The 15667-nt window shown below is 52.3% G+C and overlaps 6 protein-coding genes across 6 annotated transcripts; 3 read left to right on the top strand and 3 right to left on the bottom strand.

The window, feature by feature from the left end:
• Positions 1–76: 76 nt before the first annotated feature.
• On the bottom strand, positions 77–2324 carry L3040_003721 (uncharacterized protein; the record flags this gene model as incomplete). The annotated part of the gene is made up of 2 exons (XM_007294666.2): positions 77–404; positions 466–2324. The coding sequence occupies 2 exons, from the start codon at positions 2322–2324 to the stop codon at positions 77–79; spliced, it is 2187 nt and encodes a 728-aa protein (XP_007294728.2).
• Positions 2325–4472: 2148 nt separating this feature from the next.
• L3040_003720 (uncharacterized protein) lies at positions 4473–5825 on the top strand (the record flags this gene model as incomplete). The annotated part of the gene is made up of 1 exon (XM_007294667.1): positions 4473–5825. The coding sequence occupies one exon, from the start codon at positions 4473–4475 to the stop codon at positions 5823–5825; it is 1353 nt and encodes a 450-aa protein (XP_007294729.1).
• Positions 5826–6844: 1019 nt separating this feature from the next.
• L3040_003719 (uncharacterized protein) lies at positions 6845–10991 on the bottom strand (the record flags this gene model as incomplete). The annotated part of the gene is made up of 5 exons (XM_066156516.1): positions 6845–8676; positions 8722–9253; positions 9325–10041; positions 10110–10885; positions 10961–10991. 5 exons carry the CDS (start codon positions 10989–10991, stop codon positions 6845–6847), a joined length of 3888 nt encoding a protein of 1295 aa, XP_066012098.1.
• Positions 10992–11602: 611 nt separating this feature from the next.
• L3040_003718 (uncharacterized protein) lies at positions 11603–12339 on the top strand (the record flags this gene model as incomplete). The annotated part of the gene is made up of 4 exons (XM_007294669.1): positions 11603–11780; positions 11835–11954; positions 12012–12206; positions 12257–12339. 4 exons carry the CDS (start codon positions 11603–11605, stop codon positions 12337–12339), a joined length of 576 nt encoding a protein of 191 aa, XP_007294731.1.
• Positions 12340–13351: 1012 nt separating this feature from the next.
• Positions 13352–14735, top strand: L3040_003717 (uncharacterized protein; the record flags this gene model as incomplete). The annotated part of the gene is made up of 3 exons (XM_007294670.1): positions 13352–13627; positions 13762–14469; positions 14532–14735. The coding sequence occupies 3 exons, from the start codon at positions 13352–13354 to the stop codon at positions 14733–14735; spliced, it is 1188 nt and encodes a 395-aa protein (XP_007294732.1).
• A 401-nt stretch (positions 14736–15136) lies between these two features.
• Positions 15137–15604, bottom strand: L3040_003716 (uncharacterized protein; the record flags this gene model as incomplete). The annotated part of the gene is made up of 1 exon (XM_007294671.1): positions 15137–15604. One exon carries the CDS (start codon positions 15602–15604, stop codon positions 15137–15139), a length of 468 nt encoding a protein of 155 aa, XP_007294733.1.
• Between the last annotated feature and the right edge of the window lie 63 nt (positions 15605–15667).

Raw genomic sequence — 15667 nt, 5'->3', positions numbered from 1 at the left:
ATGAAACCCGCAAACCAAGCCAGGGCTCGGTGCCAACTCCTACCACAAGCACAACGCAAACAAGAACAATGATCATCTATTGATTGAAAACCATAGGCGTCGACCCGAGGTTGCTCGGCGCACTCGCCACGTGAGGCACGTTTCCGTAATTCGCAGGCATAGAGCCCATGCTTCCTCCCATCTTTTCTCTATCGAGCTTCTCCTGCTCCATGCGTGCGCGATCTGCTTTGGTGATCCGGGGTTTCCGTGTCGTAGAGCCACCGCGAGATCCAGGACCATGGATTGGGAGACCGTTGTGGCCGAGGGGGATGGAGCCGAGCAGTTTGTTGGCAGCAGCGCCGCGAGCTCCTCCCGCGGCGCGTCCACCCCTGCTCCCGCGACCGCGTCCTCGCTTTGGTGCCGTGCTGGGAGATGTTAACCGTGTTCCGTTCGGAACAAGTCCGTCTAGAGAAGAACGTGACATACCTGATCTCCAACGCAGGGTTGTCTCCCTCCGGAACCAGTGGGCCAGAGTAGACGAAGAAGCCATCATTAGTAGCCGCAGCATGCTCTTCCCAAAGCAGCTCCGTATCATCGACGAACCCATCATCCTTATCGTATTCATCTTCCTTCATCTTTCTCTTCTTGGGGACCTTCTTCCCTCCGTCCGTGCCAGTCCGTCCATCGCTCATACCGCCCATCTCGACGTTGCTCACGTCGCCCTCACCTTCAGAGTCCAGAGACATCTCATCACCGCTGTCCTTGTTGGACCCCTGGCGCTCGAGGGCAGCACCAGCGGCGGCGACACGTGCCAACCTGTCGCGTTGAGCAGCCAATCGAGGGTGAAGCGCGTCCCATCCGTATTGCTCCTCGGCCAGACGCGTGAAGTTGATGTACTTGTTGACCTCCCCATTCATGGGAATGGTCAGAATGACTGTAGGGGCGCGAAACTCGGTGCCATCTGCGGCACCGCCGCCGCCGATACCCATGAGGCCCGATCCTGGAAGTGGTGGAGGTGCTGGGTAGACTTCTTCGATTGCTGATGCCGCTGGAGTCTTCTTGGGCTTCTGGGGTTTGGGGGAGGCGGCAGCCGATGAGTTGGTCGTGCTCAAAGGACCCGATTTTCTGGAAACTGTCGACGGACCCTGTTGCGGTGCCATTGTATCAGACTTTCTGCTCACAAAGGAAGCGGGCCCTTGTGCGTTTGGGCTGATCTTTGGTTCGACGTTCGCCGCAGGGGCCTGTCGATTTACCGTTGGAGATGGCGGGCCCGAAGCTGAGTCATGCTGGTGGAGCCGAGCTTGCTGCTGCTGTTGTTGTTGTTGTTGTTGGTTGAAAAATGACTGAGTGGCGACGGAAGGCGACGTCAAAGACTGGTTAGGAGGGTCGACCAAGCTGGAAATCGATGGGGATGCGCTGGCGCGATTCAATGCGTGTGGGTGATTGGGCGAGCCTTGTGAATTGATGCTGTAAGGATGGTGACTAACGACGGTCTCTCTCACCGGGTCATAATTTGATCGAATCGGATCGTAGTTCTGACCACTGCTGCTGGTGCGCAACATGGTATGATGTTGCACGGGATGCGGGGCAGGCGGTGGTTGTTGTGGCTGTGGAGGTTGTTGCTGTTGCTGTTGTGATGGTGGTTGTGATTGTTGTTGTTGTGGCTGTTGTTGTTGTTGTTGTTGTTGTTGTTGTTGTTGATGTGCTGAGGGGTGTGGGGCCGGAGCGTTGAAGAATGACTGAGCCGGACGTGGTATATCCTCACTTTTACCGTTTTGGGATGCGAGTACGGGAACCTGGAAATTGGGCGGGGCTTCCTGCAGTGGGTGTGGCGATTGCCGTCCCACCTCGCTCGCGAAGACGATGTCCAAATGCTGCTGCGCCCCATCGGAAGCTGCATTGCGCTTTCGTCGCTGGACCGGAGGCGCATTCGGGTCTTTGGGTTTTCGCGGCTTCCTCACCTTGGGCGCCTGCGTATCGGTGTTGGTCGCTGAACTGTCATTATTTTTGGGCTTGTTGGTGGATCCCGGCTTCCGGCCGGGCTTCTTGCGCGGCGGTTTCTGGTCAGCCGGGTTTTCCAGGACGCCAGCTTGCGGTTGCGGTTGCGACTGCGGTTGCGACTGCGACTGCGGTTGCGGTGGCACTTGCGGTTGCACTTGCGGCGGGTTGACGGCGATGCTGGCGTTGTTGACCTTATGGCTGGCGTGGTTGTTGGATTTCTCATCCTGGATGCGATGCGACGGCGATCCTGCGTCGGGACTGGATCGAGGAGGGCTGGAGAGTTCACTGGCCGAATTAGGTGACAGACCTCCTCCCGCTCCACCTGCCCGCCCCGTCTCATCCATGGTACGGCGGCGTTCTGTAGTCGCCATCATCGAGCTCGTCAGTACATGCGCCGACCCAATATCGGTTACGGGCGAGCCGAGATGATGGGAGTCGTCGTCTCGTGGGGAGACGCGTGGTAAGATGCAGGCCGGAATGAGTGGTGGTGGTGGTGGTGGTGGTCGTCGTCGTCGTCGTCGTTTGCCTGCTCGTCACGTTTTCGTGCTATCTCGCTCGGAATAGCTTCAGGAGGGAAATGACACGACGGCGCACAGATGGGAATTTGGATCTAGTGCAGATTGCAGGGCAGGCGGGTGCAGTCTAAGTCGATGCACGGAACAAGTCGAATTGTCGGGTTCGAATAAGGGTCCCAGATAGTGGTGATTGATGGCGGATGGCGGGATATCGATGAAAAGGGGGGGATTGCAGTTGTGGCAGAGGGGTGGCCGTGGTGGAGTGGTGGAGTGGTGGAGTTGTGGGAGAGAGAAAGGGGAAAAGGGGAAGAGAAGGAGAGAGAAGGGGTTGGTTGCGGGTGCTGGTAATGGTGGGGAGGGGGGAGGGGATGAGATGAAAAGGAACGCGGACGTGCAGAGCGAGCGAGCGAGCGAGCGAGCGATCGAGCAAGCGTACGGACTTTTATTTGGTTTGGGGCATCATGGGAAAATGGATGGACTTGGGGGCCTTTGGGGCCTTTGGGGCCTTTGGGACCTTTGGGGCCTTGGGGACTCAGGAGGAACTGCCTGCCTGGACTGAGCGACTGAAGGAATCCGACGGGGCACCAGCAGGGCGGGCGCAGACAGAAAGAAGCATTAGGGGATTTTGATAATGGGTTGGGATATTGGCATGGAGGTGGAGGTGGAGATGGAGATGGCGATGGGGATGGGGATGGAGATGGAGATGGATATGGATATTGACATTGACATTGATGTTAATCTTGTTCTGGATGTTGATGGTAATGGTAATGAATGGTAATGGTAATGGTGATGGTGAAGGTGATGTTGCTTGCTATGGATAGACCTACATGGACATGGATATTCATACTGATTGATCGATTGATCGATTGATCGATTCATCGATTGATCTCTTGTCGGCTCGGCTCTCAGCCACCCACCATCCACCGTCTCCCCATCCACCCCATCCACCCCATCCACCCACCCAACCAACCAACCAAAACTACCTACTGTATCCGTATCCCATAACCGCACACATACTACCTACTCCGTACTCCGTAGATACTTAGCCGACCTGCCGCATCGGGATCAGGTGACACTGGGCAGGCCTGAAGCAACCAATCACAGCACCCGGCTCTTCGGCTTCGGAGATATTCAATCTCGACCTTAACGTAGGTAATCGAAGCTTGTTGATACCAACCTTTGCAAGCGACCCAATGTGGCAAAACGTGGGATGGTTGGGATGGTGGGTAAGGTACCTCCTACTACCTACCGTACCTACCTACCTATCCGTCGGTACGCTACGCCTCCAGACGAAACGAAACGAAACGAAACGAGATGAGATGAAACGTGCATGGTGGCCATGATGATAATTACAATTCAATACCGGTACACCTGGACTTCGGGAATAAACACATATCCCGGAGAAGAGCCAAATTTATTGGATTATTGTTGATGTTGATGTTGTTGTTGATGTTGTTGTTGTTGATGTTGATGTTGATGTTGATGTTGTTGTTGTTGTTGTTGTTGTTGTTGTTGTTGTTGTTGCTGTAGTTGTTGTGTTGTAGTTGTTGTTGTTTTTGTTGTTGTTGTTGTTGTTGTTGTTGTTGTTGTTGTTGTTGTTGTTGTTGTTGTTGTTGTTGTTGTTGTTGTTGTTGTTGTTTTTGTTGTTTTTGTTGTTGTTGTTATTGTTATTGTTGTTGTGATTGTCGTTATCTCTACTTACCTACCTACCGTATTGACTTACCTCTTGACATGTCGTGGTACCGGTATCTACCGGTACCTACGAATGACCCCTTACGGTACTAGCGCCAAATTCATCTCGGGTCCCCGTTTTACTGTACTGTATGGGCCCCGCCGCTGGTCTGTGCACCACGACCCCACCCCATGGCCCAGCTAGCCTGCCTTATTTAGCTCTCCCCCTAGCATCCATCCCACCCACAGTGGGGGAAACGAGTTGGGCATCATCATCTTCAACAACTCCAAAACCACTTCACAACCATGGACCTGCGCGGCCAGCGATTCGAGATCGATTTCTCCGACGATGAGGACCTGTCCCAGCCCAGCTCGAGGATCCCGTCGACCGCTATGCCGTCCATATCATCTCCCTTCGTGGCCGACATCAGGGAACGCGAAACTGCCCCTCCCTCAGCGCCCAAGATGAAGAGCACACCATCGGGCTTTCCTGAGCACAAGAAGCGCACACGAGTATCCACTTTCAAACAGCAAAGGACTGGATCGGTGAAGCCTGTAGTTGGCGACTCGGGGAATGCTTTTGCTACGCGCCCCCCGCCGTCAACTAATGGACCTTCATTGAAACAGAAGAATTCTGATATGGACGAGGAGAGACGGAGGATCGATCAGGAAAACACGCAGAGGCTGGCAGCTATGTCGCCAGATGAGATTGCTGAGGAGAGAAGGGAACTTATGTCGAGTCTGGACCCATCTCTAATCCAGATGCTACTGAAGAGGCCACACTTGGACGATGGAAGAGGCGACACCGGGATCGATCTCCCAGATGAGATCGCTGCAAAGAGGAAAGAGACCAAGCAGAAGGAAAGCGAGCGGCAGCAACGAGATACGAACAAGAAATCGGATACAGAAGGCACCCCGGCCCCCAAACCGACCGGGAAACGAATTGACCCCCCAAGATCCATCCGCTTCGAAGACGAGGAATCCGAGCCTTCGCAGCCCATAGGATTACAAGCCGCTGCAGCACCCAGTGAACCTCTTCCTGAAGACTTCGTACCCTCGATACACTTTCCGTCCGCACCCTCTGCCCCCGACCTTGACCCATCCGACCCCGACTTCCTGCAAACCCTACACACCAAATACTTCCCGACGCTCCCGGCCGATCCCTCGAAACTAGCCTGGATGGCGCCACTCCCCACGAAGGACTCGATTGCAGACCAAGAATCACCCTACTACCCCTTGGCAGAAGGCGTCAACGCGAACGCCATCCGCTTCGACTTCCGGGGCGGCTTACTTCCGCCCCGAACTGCTCGTGCGATTCCGGTCACCAAAGGTCTGCATCACCACGGCGAGGCGCCGGAAGCGGCCGGCTACACGGTTCCCGAACTGGCGCGACTGGCGAGATCGGCGTTTCCCGCGCAGAGATGCGTGGCGTTCCAGACTTTGGGGAGACTGCTGTATAGGCTGGGCAGAGGGGAGTGGGGAGGTCCCGAGAGCGAAATAACGCATGGGCTCTGGATGTGCATCAAGGGTGGACAGGTGTTGGAGACGCTGCAAGAGGCTGCGGGGTTGGAGGGCGGGCATCAAGGGAGTAAGGTTTATGCGGTCGAGGCGCTGTGGTTGTGGCAGCAGGGTGGCGGGGAGGTTATGAAAGCCGCATGAACGATGAAACTATGCACTCTATGTATGTACTACGTCGCAGGCGTAAGTATTACCCCTCGAGGGTAGGGAAACCAGGGGGTTTAAAGTGGAAACTAAACTTTTGAGGCACCCTCGAGGGGTAATACTTAGGCCTGTACCGTGGGTATTTGAATGATACCATGATTTTCCCTGACCAAACTTTCGTATTGATCTTCGCAAGCGGGGTTGGGGCTGGCTGGAAATGGGAACACGGGAACATGAGAACAAGGTAAATCTCTCTCACGCTGCCCTGACTCGGCCAGTTTTGAAAAAAAAAAAAAAAAAAAAAAAAAAAAAAGAGAGAGAGAGAGAGAGAAGAAGGTGGAAAACCCAACGTGCAGACAGACGAACCTGGCTCGAGGTTTTCCATACAGTACCGGTCTACCTACCGTACCGGTAGCTGCTAAGCAGAGCAGAGCAGAGCAGAGCAGAGAAGCTGCCTCTGCCTGGTGGACCCTTATCTAGTATCTAGTATCTAGTATCTAGTATCTAGTATCTAGTATCTAGTATCTAGTATCTAGTATCTAGTATCTACCGGTACCGTAGCACACACCCCCCTTTTCTCCTCTCCTTACGTGACAAGACCAGCCAGAGATTACAGACCAGGTCGGGGTCGGGTTCGGGTCCCGAATGCAGAATGCAGAATGCGGAATGCAAAATGCAAAATGCAAAATGTCCATTGATGCTGCAGATGTAAATGCAGATGCAAATGCAGATAATGCTACCTAGGTAAGTGCTGCCGGCCAACCAATCAATCAACCAACCAACCAACCAACCAACCAACCAACCAACCAGCCAGCCAGCCTCTGACTTGCTGTCCAGTCGAAATTACAAATCAAAAAATGGATATCATCGCTGTGTTCTGCCATCGTTCATGTCATCGTGATAATTGCATCTTCCTCCGCTCACCTACCCCCAAGGCCCTCCCTCCCAACCCGATATTCCCTCCATGACCACCAGCCACCCTAAGTGTACAAAACTCCGCATATCTCGCCTTCTCATCACCAAGGTTTTCCGTTAGCGTCAAAACCCTCCTTGTAAGACGGAGGCGATGCATCGTCCTGCAGATCCCTCTGCCACCCCTCCAAACTCTGCGGAACATCACTCAACTTCGGCCGGATCGGCCTCGGCTTCGCATACTCCACATGCCTCACATTGCTGTCCTCCTCCTCAGCATCCTCATACGTCGTCATCACATCGACGTCCATGCGCACGTACATCTCCGCACCTGGCTTCTCGGCGGGTAGCTCAGGTACGGGTACGTCCCGACACACCACATCAACCATTTTCTTCAGCTGGTGATTCCGCACATAGATCATGTAATACGGGGTGCCATCGGCACCACCGGCCTTCTCGAAGATCCGCCGGCGGTCCTTGACTTCTGTGACATGCTCATCGTTGTACTCACGCCAGATATCGTGCTCCGAGTCGTAGATGTAGACCCAGTAGTGGCCGCCACGCGCCTCGCCGCGATGGATAAACACGGCGTGAATCTTGTACTCATACTCGCGCAGGTCTGTAAACTGATTTTTCAGCTTGGTTTTGAGATCGTCCATTTGTCTGCTGATATCCTCGAGCTCGGCAGCTACTTCGGAGATGCGATCTTCAAGAGCCATGGACAGTTCTGGTGAGATATCGATGCCATCGATGTCCTCTTCCTGGAGGCTGGTGATGAAGTTTCTAGTTGCAAGGAGTGCATCTGGGATATTGATGTCCCCTCTCGTGTTCTTGAGTGCATCGTGTCTGGCTTCAAGGTCTCGCAGTTGGGCTTTCCATTTCCATGTTTCGCGGCGGCGACGCATGATTTCCGAGTCTTGATCCGCAGTGTCAACGTAACGGTCCATGTACATCGTCTCTGGGAAAGGCATGTGGATATGGTTCTTGCAAGAGGTCTTGAGAATGTCATCGAAATCGGAACGCTGAACCTGAAATTGAAGAATGGGGGGGAGTTTGCTGATTGAGATATACGAGGGTGTCTTCGAGCCCGCGACGTCAACAAGCTGCTCGTCATATAAGACGTCAATAGACTCATAGAGGTCCCGAATATCATCATGTCTGCCGGGGTAGGCAATGATGTAGGGCCAGGCTTCAACCCTTGGAGGTTCCCCATCGCTCCTCTGAATGTACCTTGTATTTGTACCGAAGAACGTGTCTCTGATAATGTCGATTTGCTCCATATCTTCTTCGAAGCCAGTCGGCTTTATGGCGCATTGTAGCCGATTAATAACATTCCCCATAACTTCGGTCACATCCTGCTGAGCGCCGAAGCTCAAAAGGTCGGCCGTCTCACCATCAATAATGTTCTTGTGCCCGTCCGTCGAAATCGAAAGATCAGGCTTGTTGCGAGGCGGGATTGGAGGCGGCTTTTCTGGCGCGGGAATGGAAGAGGGTTCGTCGCTGCCGTTGACCATAACAACATCCGGCTTGGAACCTTCAACACCATGGAAAGCAGACTTGTTCTCATAATTGACATCATTTTCGCGTTTGGCGGCACATGTTTCCGGGTCGACGAGAGTGACCTCGCTGCTATCATCACGGGTCTCCACAGTGTCAACAGACCAGTCTATCATCTCAAGATCTTCGTCCACAGTCTTTGAGGATAATTGCGTTGTGGTTGGCGGGGGCAATTGCGGACCAAAGACGGGACCCTCCACAACCGATGCTATATTTGGAGGGACTGCAGGACTGCTCATAGATTTCCGCCGTTGCAACAGGAACTCTTCCTTCTTCTCCTGGCTCACCAACGTCAATTCTGCCAGCTCCTTGTTCGGCGTGACAAAACGCCCGGGTGCCGTTTTGAGGCTTTCAAAGAGGTTCCGGAGTTCGTCAACGACTAAGTTGTCAGTGTGGTCTCGAATAATAAGGTGGGATAACGTACAACGCTGTGCCCTCACAATCTCGTCCTTATCAACCAGACGACCTCCAACGCGCTTGACCTTCAGACTCTCAGGTGTGATATCCATTCGGTAGTCTTGGAAGTCAGCAACCATGTCTCTGATTGGCTTGATAGTGTACAGATACTGGAGTAAGCTGTTGAGGTAGCAGGTATTTCCAATGTTTCCGAGTCCGACAGGCTCTGCAGCACTCGTCGGTACCTCTGCATTAGGATCGCTAAGCTTTGCCAGCAGAAAATTACTCCCTCTGTCCAAGGCGATGGTTTCCAGAGCTTGAGAATAGCTATCCCTGGATCCGGAAGGGGCTCCACCAGACAAGCTCTGGTAATAAGTGAAGATAGTTTCATCAGGCGCATTCCGTGATGCAGGTCCGATTTGTAGTCGGTTGTACGCTTCGTCGATACCGAGGCCAGATCCCATCGCCGATGCGGCTTTCCGGAGACCAAAGTCATTGCCACGTCGTTGGGCAATGGCTCGAAGGGCCTCAGCCACTCTAGCTTTGTCCATATCGAGTGCCTGCATGTGTTAGACATAGCTTATGACCGAGGAGCCAAATCTTTCAAAGACGCTTGTGCGGGCGGACTTACCAATACCACAGAAGCTGCCTCAATGGAATCAGAAGGAGAGTCATCAGTGACACCAAGGAGCTCGAGAGCCTCCTCGTAAGTCATGGTGTTGTCTGTAGCAAGGGCTTCGATTTTTTCGCTGTTTCTATGTTTAGCAATGATGAGAAGCGCGGCCATAGCGTCATTCTTCTGTTTGGGCGCCGCAGCTATGCGAGACTTGTAGAGGCCCATAACATGGTCATCTCCCTCTTTTGTACCGGGTGTCAGCCCAAAATATTTGTATGCATCTTCCAGTTTCGCCAGTCCATACTCGCCAACGGAAACTGCCATGGTAAATTTGAGTTCCAAGTCTGAGCTCTGCCGGCCTTGGGCGATACCTTCGAGGCAATCAAGGTAATATGGCTTATTACGCGGATCGCACTCGCACTGCCGATCATAAGCCCAAATTATAAGTTCATCAGTGAAGTTGTCAACCGCCCCGAGATTGCGAAACCAAGGGTGTTCTTCCGTTGACAAATCAATCTCCCTGAACTTGGTTGGATAGTCAGCACAGCCGAGACTTCGTTCGATATCCTTCGTCGCGGGTACAGGCCTAGCGATGAAATTCATGGCCACTGCCATCTGATCAGCCTGCGGTAGCTGCCCAAGGATTGTGTCGAGTTCAAAGATGACATCGTCAATGAAATATCGATTATCATCCGTGATGATAGGAAGCTGCCAGAAACCATTCATGCCCTCCTACCGAGAGATGTCAGCATTTATCATTTTGTACTGGATAGAAAGAGAGGCCAAAGAGCCCAGCTCACATCGGGATTTTGGGACAGCTCTTTGACGGAAACGAAACCGAGATGCTCGAAAAGCTCATCGCATTCATCGTCAAATGTGACTTTATATTTCTTGTTCCGCTTTGCGATTTTCTTCAGTTGGGCCGGGTCCGTGGCCCCTTTCGCGTCGCTAAGGTATGACCGAAGATACCAGTAGGCATTCGCCGGTGTCGACGGCTGCTGGCCTTCGTATCTGATGGGATCTTTATCCAATTCTCTTCGCCCACGAGCACCAAGAATCTTCTTGTCATTGATCAGGCCAAGTAGGGACTTCGGAAGTCTTGGTCCAGATATTCCGATATCGAGCAGAGCTGGGCATTTCTGACCCGAACATAAAAAGGTATAAGTCTCTTTCCGCGGCTCGTACTTGTTCGATACTTTGTCCTTCTCGATTGTCGGCGATTGTATCAATCGAAAATGGTGTAGAGGATTTCCCTTGTCAGTTTGCCTGCAAGGCACCTGAAACTCTTTCCGATCATAAAAATTTACACGTATTGTGAAGTGGTACCGACATTTCGTACAGTACGCAGCCACGACATACTCGGCCTCATTGTGTGGCAGCTCGTGTGCTGCTGGGGCGCGCGTTCGGGCATCTTTCCTCGCGAGAGAATGTTGGCAATCGTTGGGGAGTGCGGTGGGAGACAGGAATCCCTTTTTGAAGCGTGGTTCTACATCCGCCAGTACATTTCTACCGCTCTTTTCTCTCCGTCGGGGGTCGTAGTTCAAAAGGTCCAAGATCAATCTGGGGGCGGTCTTCCCTGGATTTCCCATGGGTATCAGTACCTAAGCTAGGCAGATAAAGCACAAGGGTTTATTTTGGCAAGGTAACAGACCTGGCGCAAGAAACATCATACTGGAATCCATGGCAATTGCAGCTCGTGGACAGTATTTTCTTTCCCGGCCCTTTCTTCCGCTGCCTCTGCGTACACTCGTCACCTCCGTCGACCCCAGCTTATCAGCGGTTGCCAGTCGTTACGAGCGTTGAATCCTTGGCCTCAGTTTCACTCGTTGGATTTCTGCGGAAGTAGGTGTTTTTTTGTCGGGCTCGTTCAGTAGCTTTGACGATGCGGGTTGGAGATGCGGTGGTTGATATGGGCTTTCCGAGATGGATGACAGGCAGGGTAGCTGTCAACCGCGGCTGGAAGAGAGCCCTATGATTCACGATAAGCTTGAAATCGGAGGGATAGTATGCAGGTAGATGAGAGTACTTATTTAAAACCAGTACATGCCTGCGTGCGTATGCATTTACGTATGCAGGCTGCGAAATACTACTATTTCAGAGCTGAACAACACAGAGAGTCCGCTGGGGTGGGTAAGCTTGGCAACAGACTGCGATTACTTGGATCAATATACGCCCCAAATGAGCTTAGATCGCCCACCGGCTTAGTTGCCGAGCTTCTCCAAGTACCTCAACTTCAATATCAACGACGACGACCGCAGTACCAGACCAATTAGCCAGCGGCGCACCAGTCAACATGGCTCCTGGAAATGAGGCATACCACCCACATGATGCCATCAAGGCTGCTATCAATGGCACAATGATCACCGGCGCGGCTGGCGGACTGGTCTCTGCGATCCAGAACTCCCTGACGAAGAAGAACGTGAGCGCATGGGGAGTCTTCACGAGGACGGGAGGCACGATCGCTGTTTTTGGTATGTTCTAACGGTACCAAAATCGACAACTGGGCTGGGCTGACTGGTGTGAAGCCGCTATGGGAGGCACCTATGAGTTTACACGATTTGCGTCCGCCAACCTGCGAGAGAAGGACGATAGTTTGAACACGGCTCTCGGAGGATTTCTGGCTGGATCTGTGCTGGGATTGAGATGTACGTGTAGGATGAGGGCTGCTTCAGAGGGCGGAATAGAGCTGATTGTTGTCACAGTTGGAACGACACCCGCAGTCCTTGGATTTGGTGCCCTGACAGCGGTGGTTATGGGTGCCTACGACTACACAGGCGGAGCGTTGACCGGATACAGGAAGGACTCAGAGATGGATGAGTTCGAGCGGAAAGAACTTTTGAGGAAGAATCGCAGACGGCCAATTGACCAGACAATATCAGAAATCGGAGAGGGAAGAGGTATATGGCCTCCTTCCAAAGTATTCAGCCCACTAACCTTGCTCTTTTAGGTGTGTACGGACCGGGATACGACGAGAGACGGAGGGAGAGGATTAAGGAGAAGTATGGTATCGAGGTGCCCGCAAAGTCATAGACGTTTTCTTGGTTTGGATCGATGGGGCCCGGAATGTACATTACACAAGAATATGATGTTTGGGATCAAGCATGTCTGTACATCTCATCGTATCATTTCCCCTCGAAAGGCGTGGGGGTTTTGCGGCTTGAGGCCAAGGGTCCTACGATCTTCTCACGAGGAGCTCCTTCGCGCAATTCACTGTTGCCAGATACCAGGGAGCAGAGAGGCGGCCTCTTCAGGGAGCTATGTGGTTTTGCTTATCCCCATCACCTAGGGCATCTACATACTTTGGTGCATATCATTGCAAAGCCATGCCAAAGCCATGCCAGGATGAAAGTTTCTTTGAATTGAGGGCCCTAAAGCAAGGCTATCGATTGATATGCTAATGGTCATTTATGAAATGCGTCAAACAAACAGCTCAGAGCAAACACATTTGGTATAGACTGATGGTCGGTTGTGTTGCGTTGTTCGCTCATTGTTCTACATTATGCAATCTATATTTATAAACCTATAGGTACCGGTATATCTATACTATCGCCTGCACACCTTTTGTCAGCTGACCTAACCGTCCCTTCCCCCATTTCTCCCACCTTGGTCACCTGATTCCGCACTAATTCGGGAAGCCGCGACCTACCAGCCTGGGCCGAATAAAACAGCCCGCGTCTAAGCGATAACAATAAATTCAGTTTCCGATACCACTGCACATCTCACCTCTTTTAAGGCCTCAAGCTTCATCAAATCCGGTCCTTCGCGACAGAAGCTGCCGACGAGAAACGAGAAACGAGAAACGAGAAACGAGAAAAGAGAGCTCAGTCAGTCATTGATCGGCTTTATCTCTGCAACTCTGTGCAAGCAAGACCTGCAGCCACTGACTCTTCGACTTTCCCACTTTCCCACTCTTCCACTCCACTCTTCCCCGCGTTCCGGAAACTCAGAACCCAAACTCCCGATCCCCCGACACTGACACTGACACCAACGCTTCGTGCCTTGCAAGGTGCAACGGATTATTACATGGGACCTGTGTACAGCAATGGCCCAAGACGAGATGATGGATTCGTCTGAATTCACTCCCATCCAGCCGGCTAAGATGTCCCAAGCAGAGATCAGCCAACGTTTCTATCGAAACTTCCAACAGCAAAGCACAGAACTCCATGAGGAGATCGAACAGATCGACAGCTATAGCTTCATTGCCGGAGAGCAGCAAGATGCCATCGATCATGCTAATTTTGGCCTCACTCAGCTTTCCAACAAGGTCACAGATGCAATCCCATTTGTACCGGCCTATGATCAGCGAATTTACCAACAGGTCAGCTAGAATTTCTGTATATCTATCTGTTCTCTCTGTTCCGTCCGGCCCGTACCCATCTCCAAGGCCCCTAAACTCCTCTTGTGACTAGCTACGATACAGAATGGAGCAATCAGCCGCTAACTAAATCCCAGGTCATCAGAGCTTTAGAGGATAAATTGCAGGAGGCTCGCACCAAGGCTGCACCGAAGAAGAGATTCCAGTTTAAGACCACGCAAAAGAACAGCTCAGCGAATCCACTCAGTGAGGCAGCCGAGTTGGCGAAAGAGCAAGGTCTCAAAGCTCCCGTATCGGGGCAAAGTTTTCTGTCATCCAACGAATCCTCCATGGCTACTACACCAGGACTTTTCAATACATTACCTGGTGAAACTAGTTCAAAGGATACACTCGGCGACCTCCCATCCTTTCCAAAGAACTACAACGAAGAGATGGATCGACCAGGAGCCCGAGTCAGAAAACCAAGTTTCTCTCAGGCTCCAAGTGTGAACATCACCGGCCACAACGGTCTCCACATAATTCTCCCTTCATCTGCATCCCGTGCTACCTCCTCGGGCTCTATCACTAAGCTAAATAGATGCATCGTCGATATGTCTGTACCGACGACAAATGGCGCGCCCTTTGCTGGTCTGGCACTACAGGATATCCAACAGTCTTTGATCATTGCTGGCCATGTAGCAGGTGCTGTTCATATAACTGGAGTCAAGAACAGCATCATTGTTGTGGCTGCGAGACAGGTCCGTATGCATGAGTGCCGCGACGTGGACATCTACCTTCATTGTGCCAGCCGACCCATCATTGAGTATTGCAGCAACGTTCGGTTCTCCCCAATTCCCGAATGCTATGTGAGTTACTTTAACTAATTCCGCCTGATTTTGTCCACAGTCCATCACTCATTACTGATCAGAACACAACTCGCGAGAACATCGTCCCTAACCAATGGGACCAAGTTGACGACTTCAATTGGCTCAAGGCAGGGCATAGTCCAAATTGGACTCTTGTGCCAGATGATGAGATCCTCGAGGAATCTGTCTGGACAAAGGTTGTTCCTGGGGGTCCAAATTTTGGACTTGCAGATATTCTGAAGAAAGTCAGACTTCCACCACACTAGATTAACCAAGTGTCAGGGACCGGGTGGAAACAGTGCTTTTTCATGGGCTTTTGGTGGATCAAGGTGAACAATAGCGATGGAGTTGGGACTGTCAATGCCTCCTAATGGACTATTCCGTAAATTGTGGTTGTCTAACAATGCATATACCCTTCCTGCACTCCTTCAACAATGTCGCGTCTATCCAACGCTGCTGGGCCTCTTGTTGGCATCTTCATTCTTGACACCGAATCCAGAACTACTTATCTCATGTGCCTTTGGCCCATCCTTCCTCGCATGGGATCCCCTCCAGAAGGGCTAGAGGGCTTACACATTAGTGACAGGTCTAGGCGGCATCCTTGCACCTCAGCCATCAAGGTCGCTCTGAATATTCATTTCCATCTTCGTATTTAAAGCAGTCAGTCTTAAGTCTCCACCATATCATCCGCTCGACCATTTCGATTTCTTTGTTCTCTCTCCCTTTTGACACTGGCTCCCACCTCCACTAACTGCGCCAACACGGCCTTCTGCTCCCCAACCTTCGCCTCCAGATCCCTCATCTCGTCTTCCTGCTCCTTGATACTCCTCTCCAGATCCGGCAGCTGCTTCAACAACACTTTCGCCTTCTGCAGATTGTGCTTCAGCCCGTCCGTCGCGGCTGGCAGGTCTCTGACAGTGAGTGGACCATGGTCCAAGTCGGCAGGGGGCTGCGAGGGCGTGGCAGCTGGTGGTGAGCCGGCGGTTGAGGCGGTGGGGTTCTTGGACGTGAGATCGACACGGGAGAGGATTGAAGAGAGGACGGTGAGGGTGTCAATCGAGTCTGGCGTAAGACCTTCGGGGAGGTTGAGATGAGAGGGCGGCGCTGAGGTTATTTGGGGGGTGCTGCTCGACATCTTGGCTCCTCGTCTACTCGTTGCAGGCGAGGATTACGAGACAAAGGCAGTTTGGAAGAAGTA

Source organism: Drepanopeziza brunnea, assembly GCF_022702325.1.
Source record: "Drepanopeziza brunnea f. sp. 'multigermtubi' strain 214-2 chromosome Unknown ctg5, whole genome shotgun sequence".
In the NCBI taxonomy this organism is placed as follows: Eukaryota; Fungi; Ascomycota; class Leotiomycetes; order Helotiales; family Drepanopezizaceae; genus Drepanopeziza; species Drepanopeziza brunnea.
The sequence above is the reverse complement of the archived record's forward strand: the minus strand, read 5'-3'. Positions and strand labels throughout refer to the sequence as shown.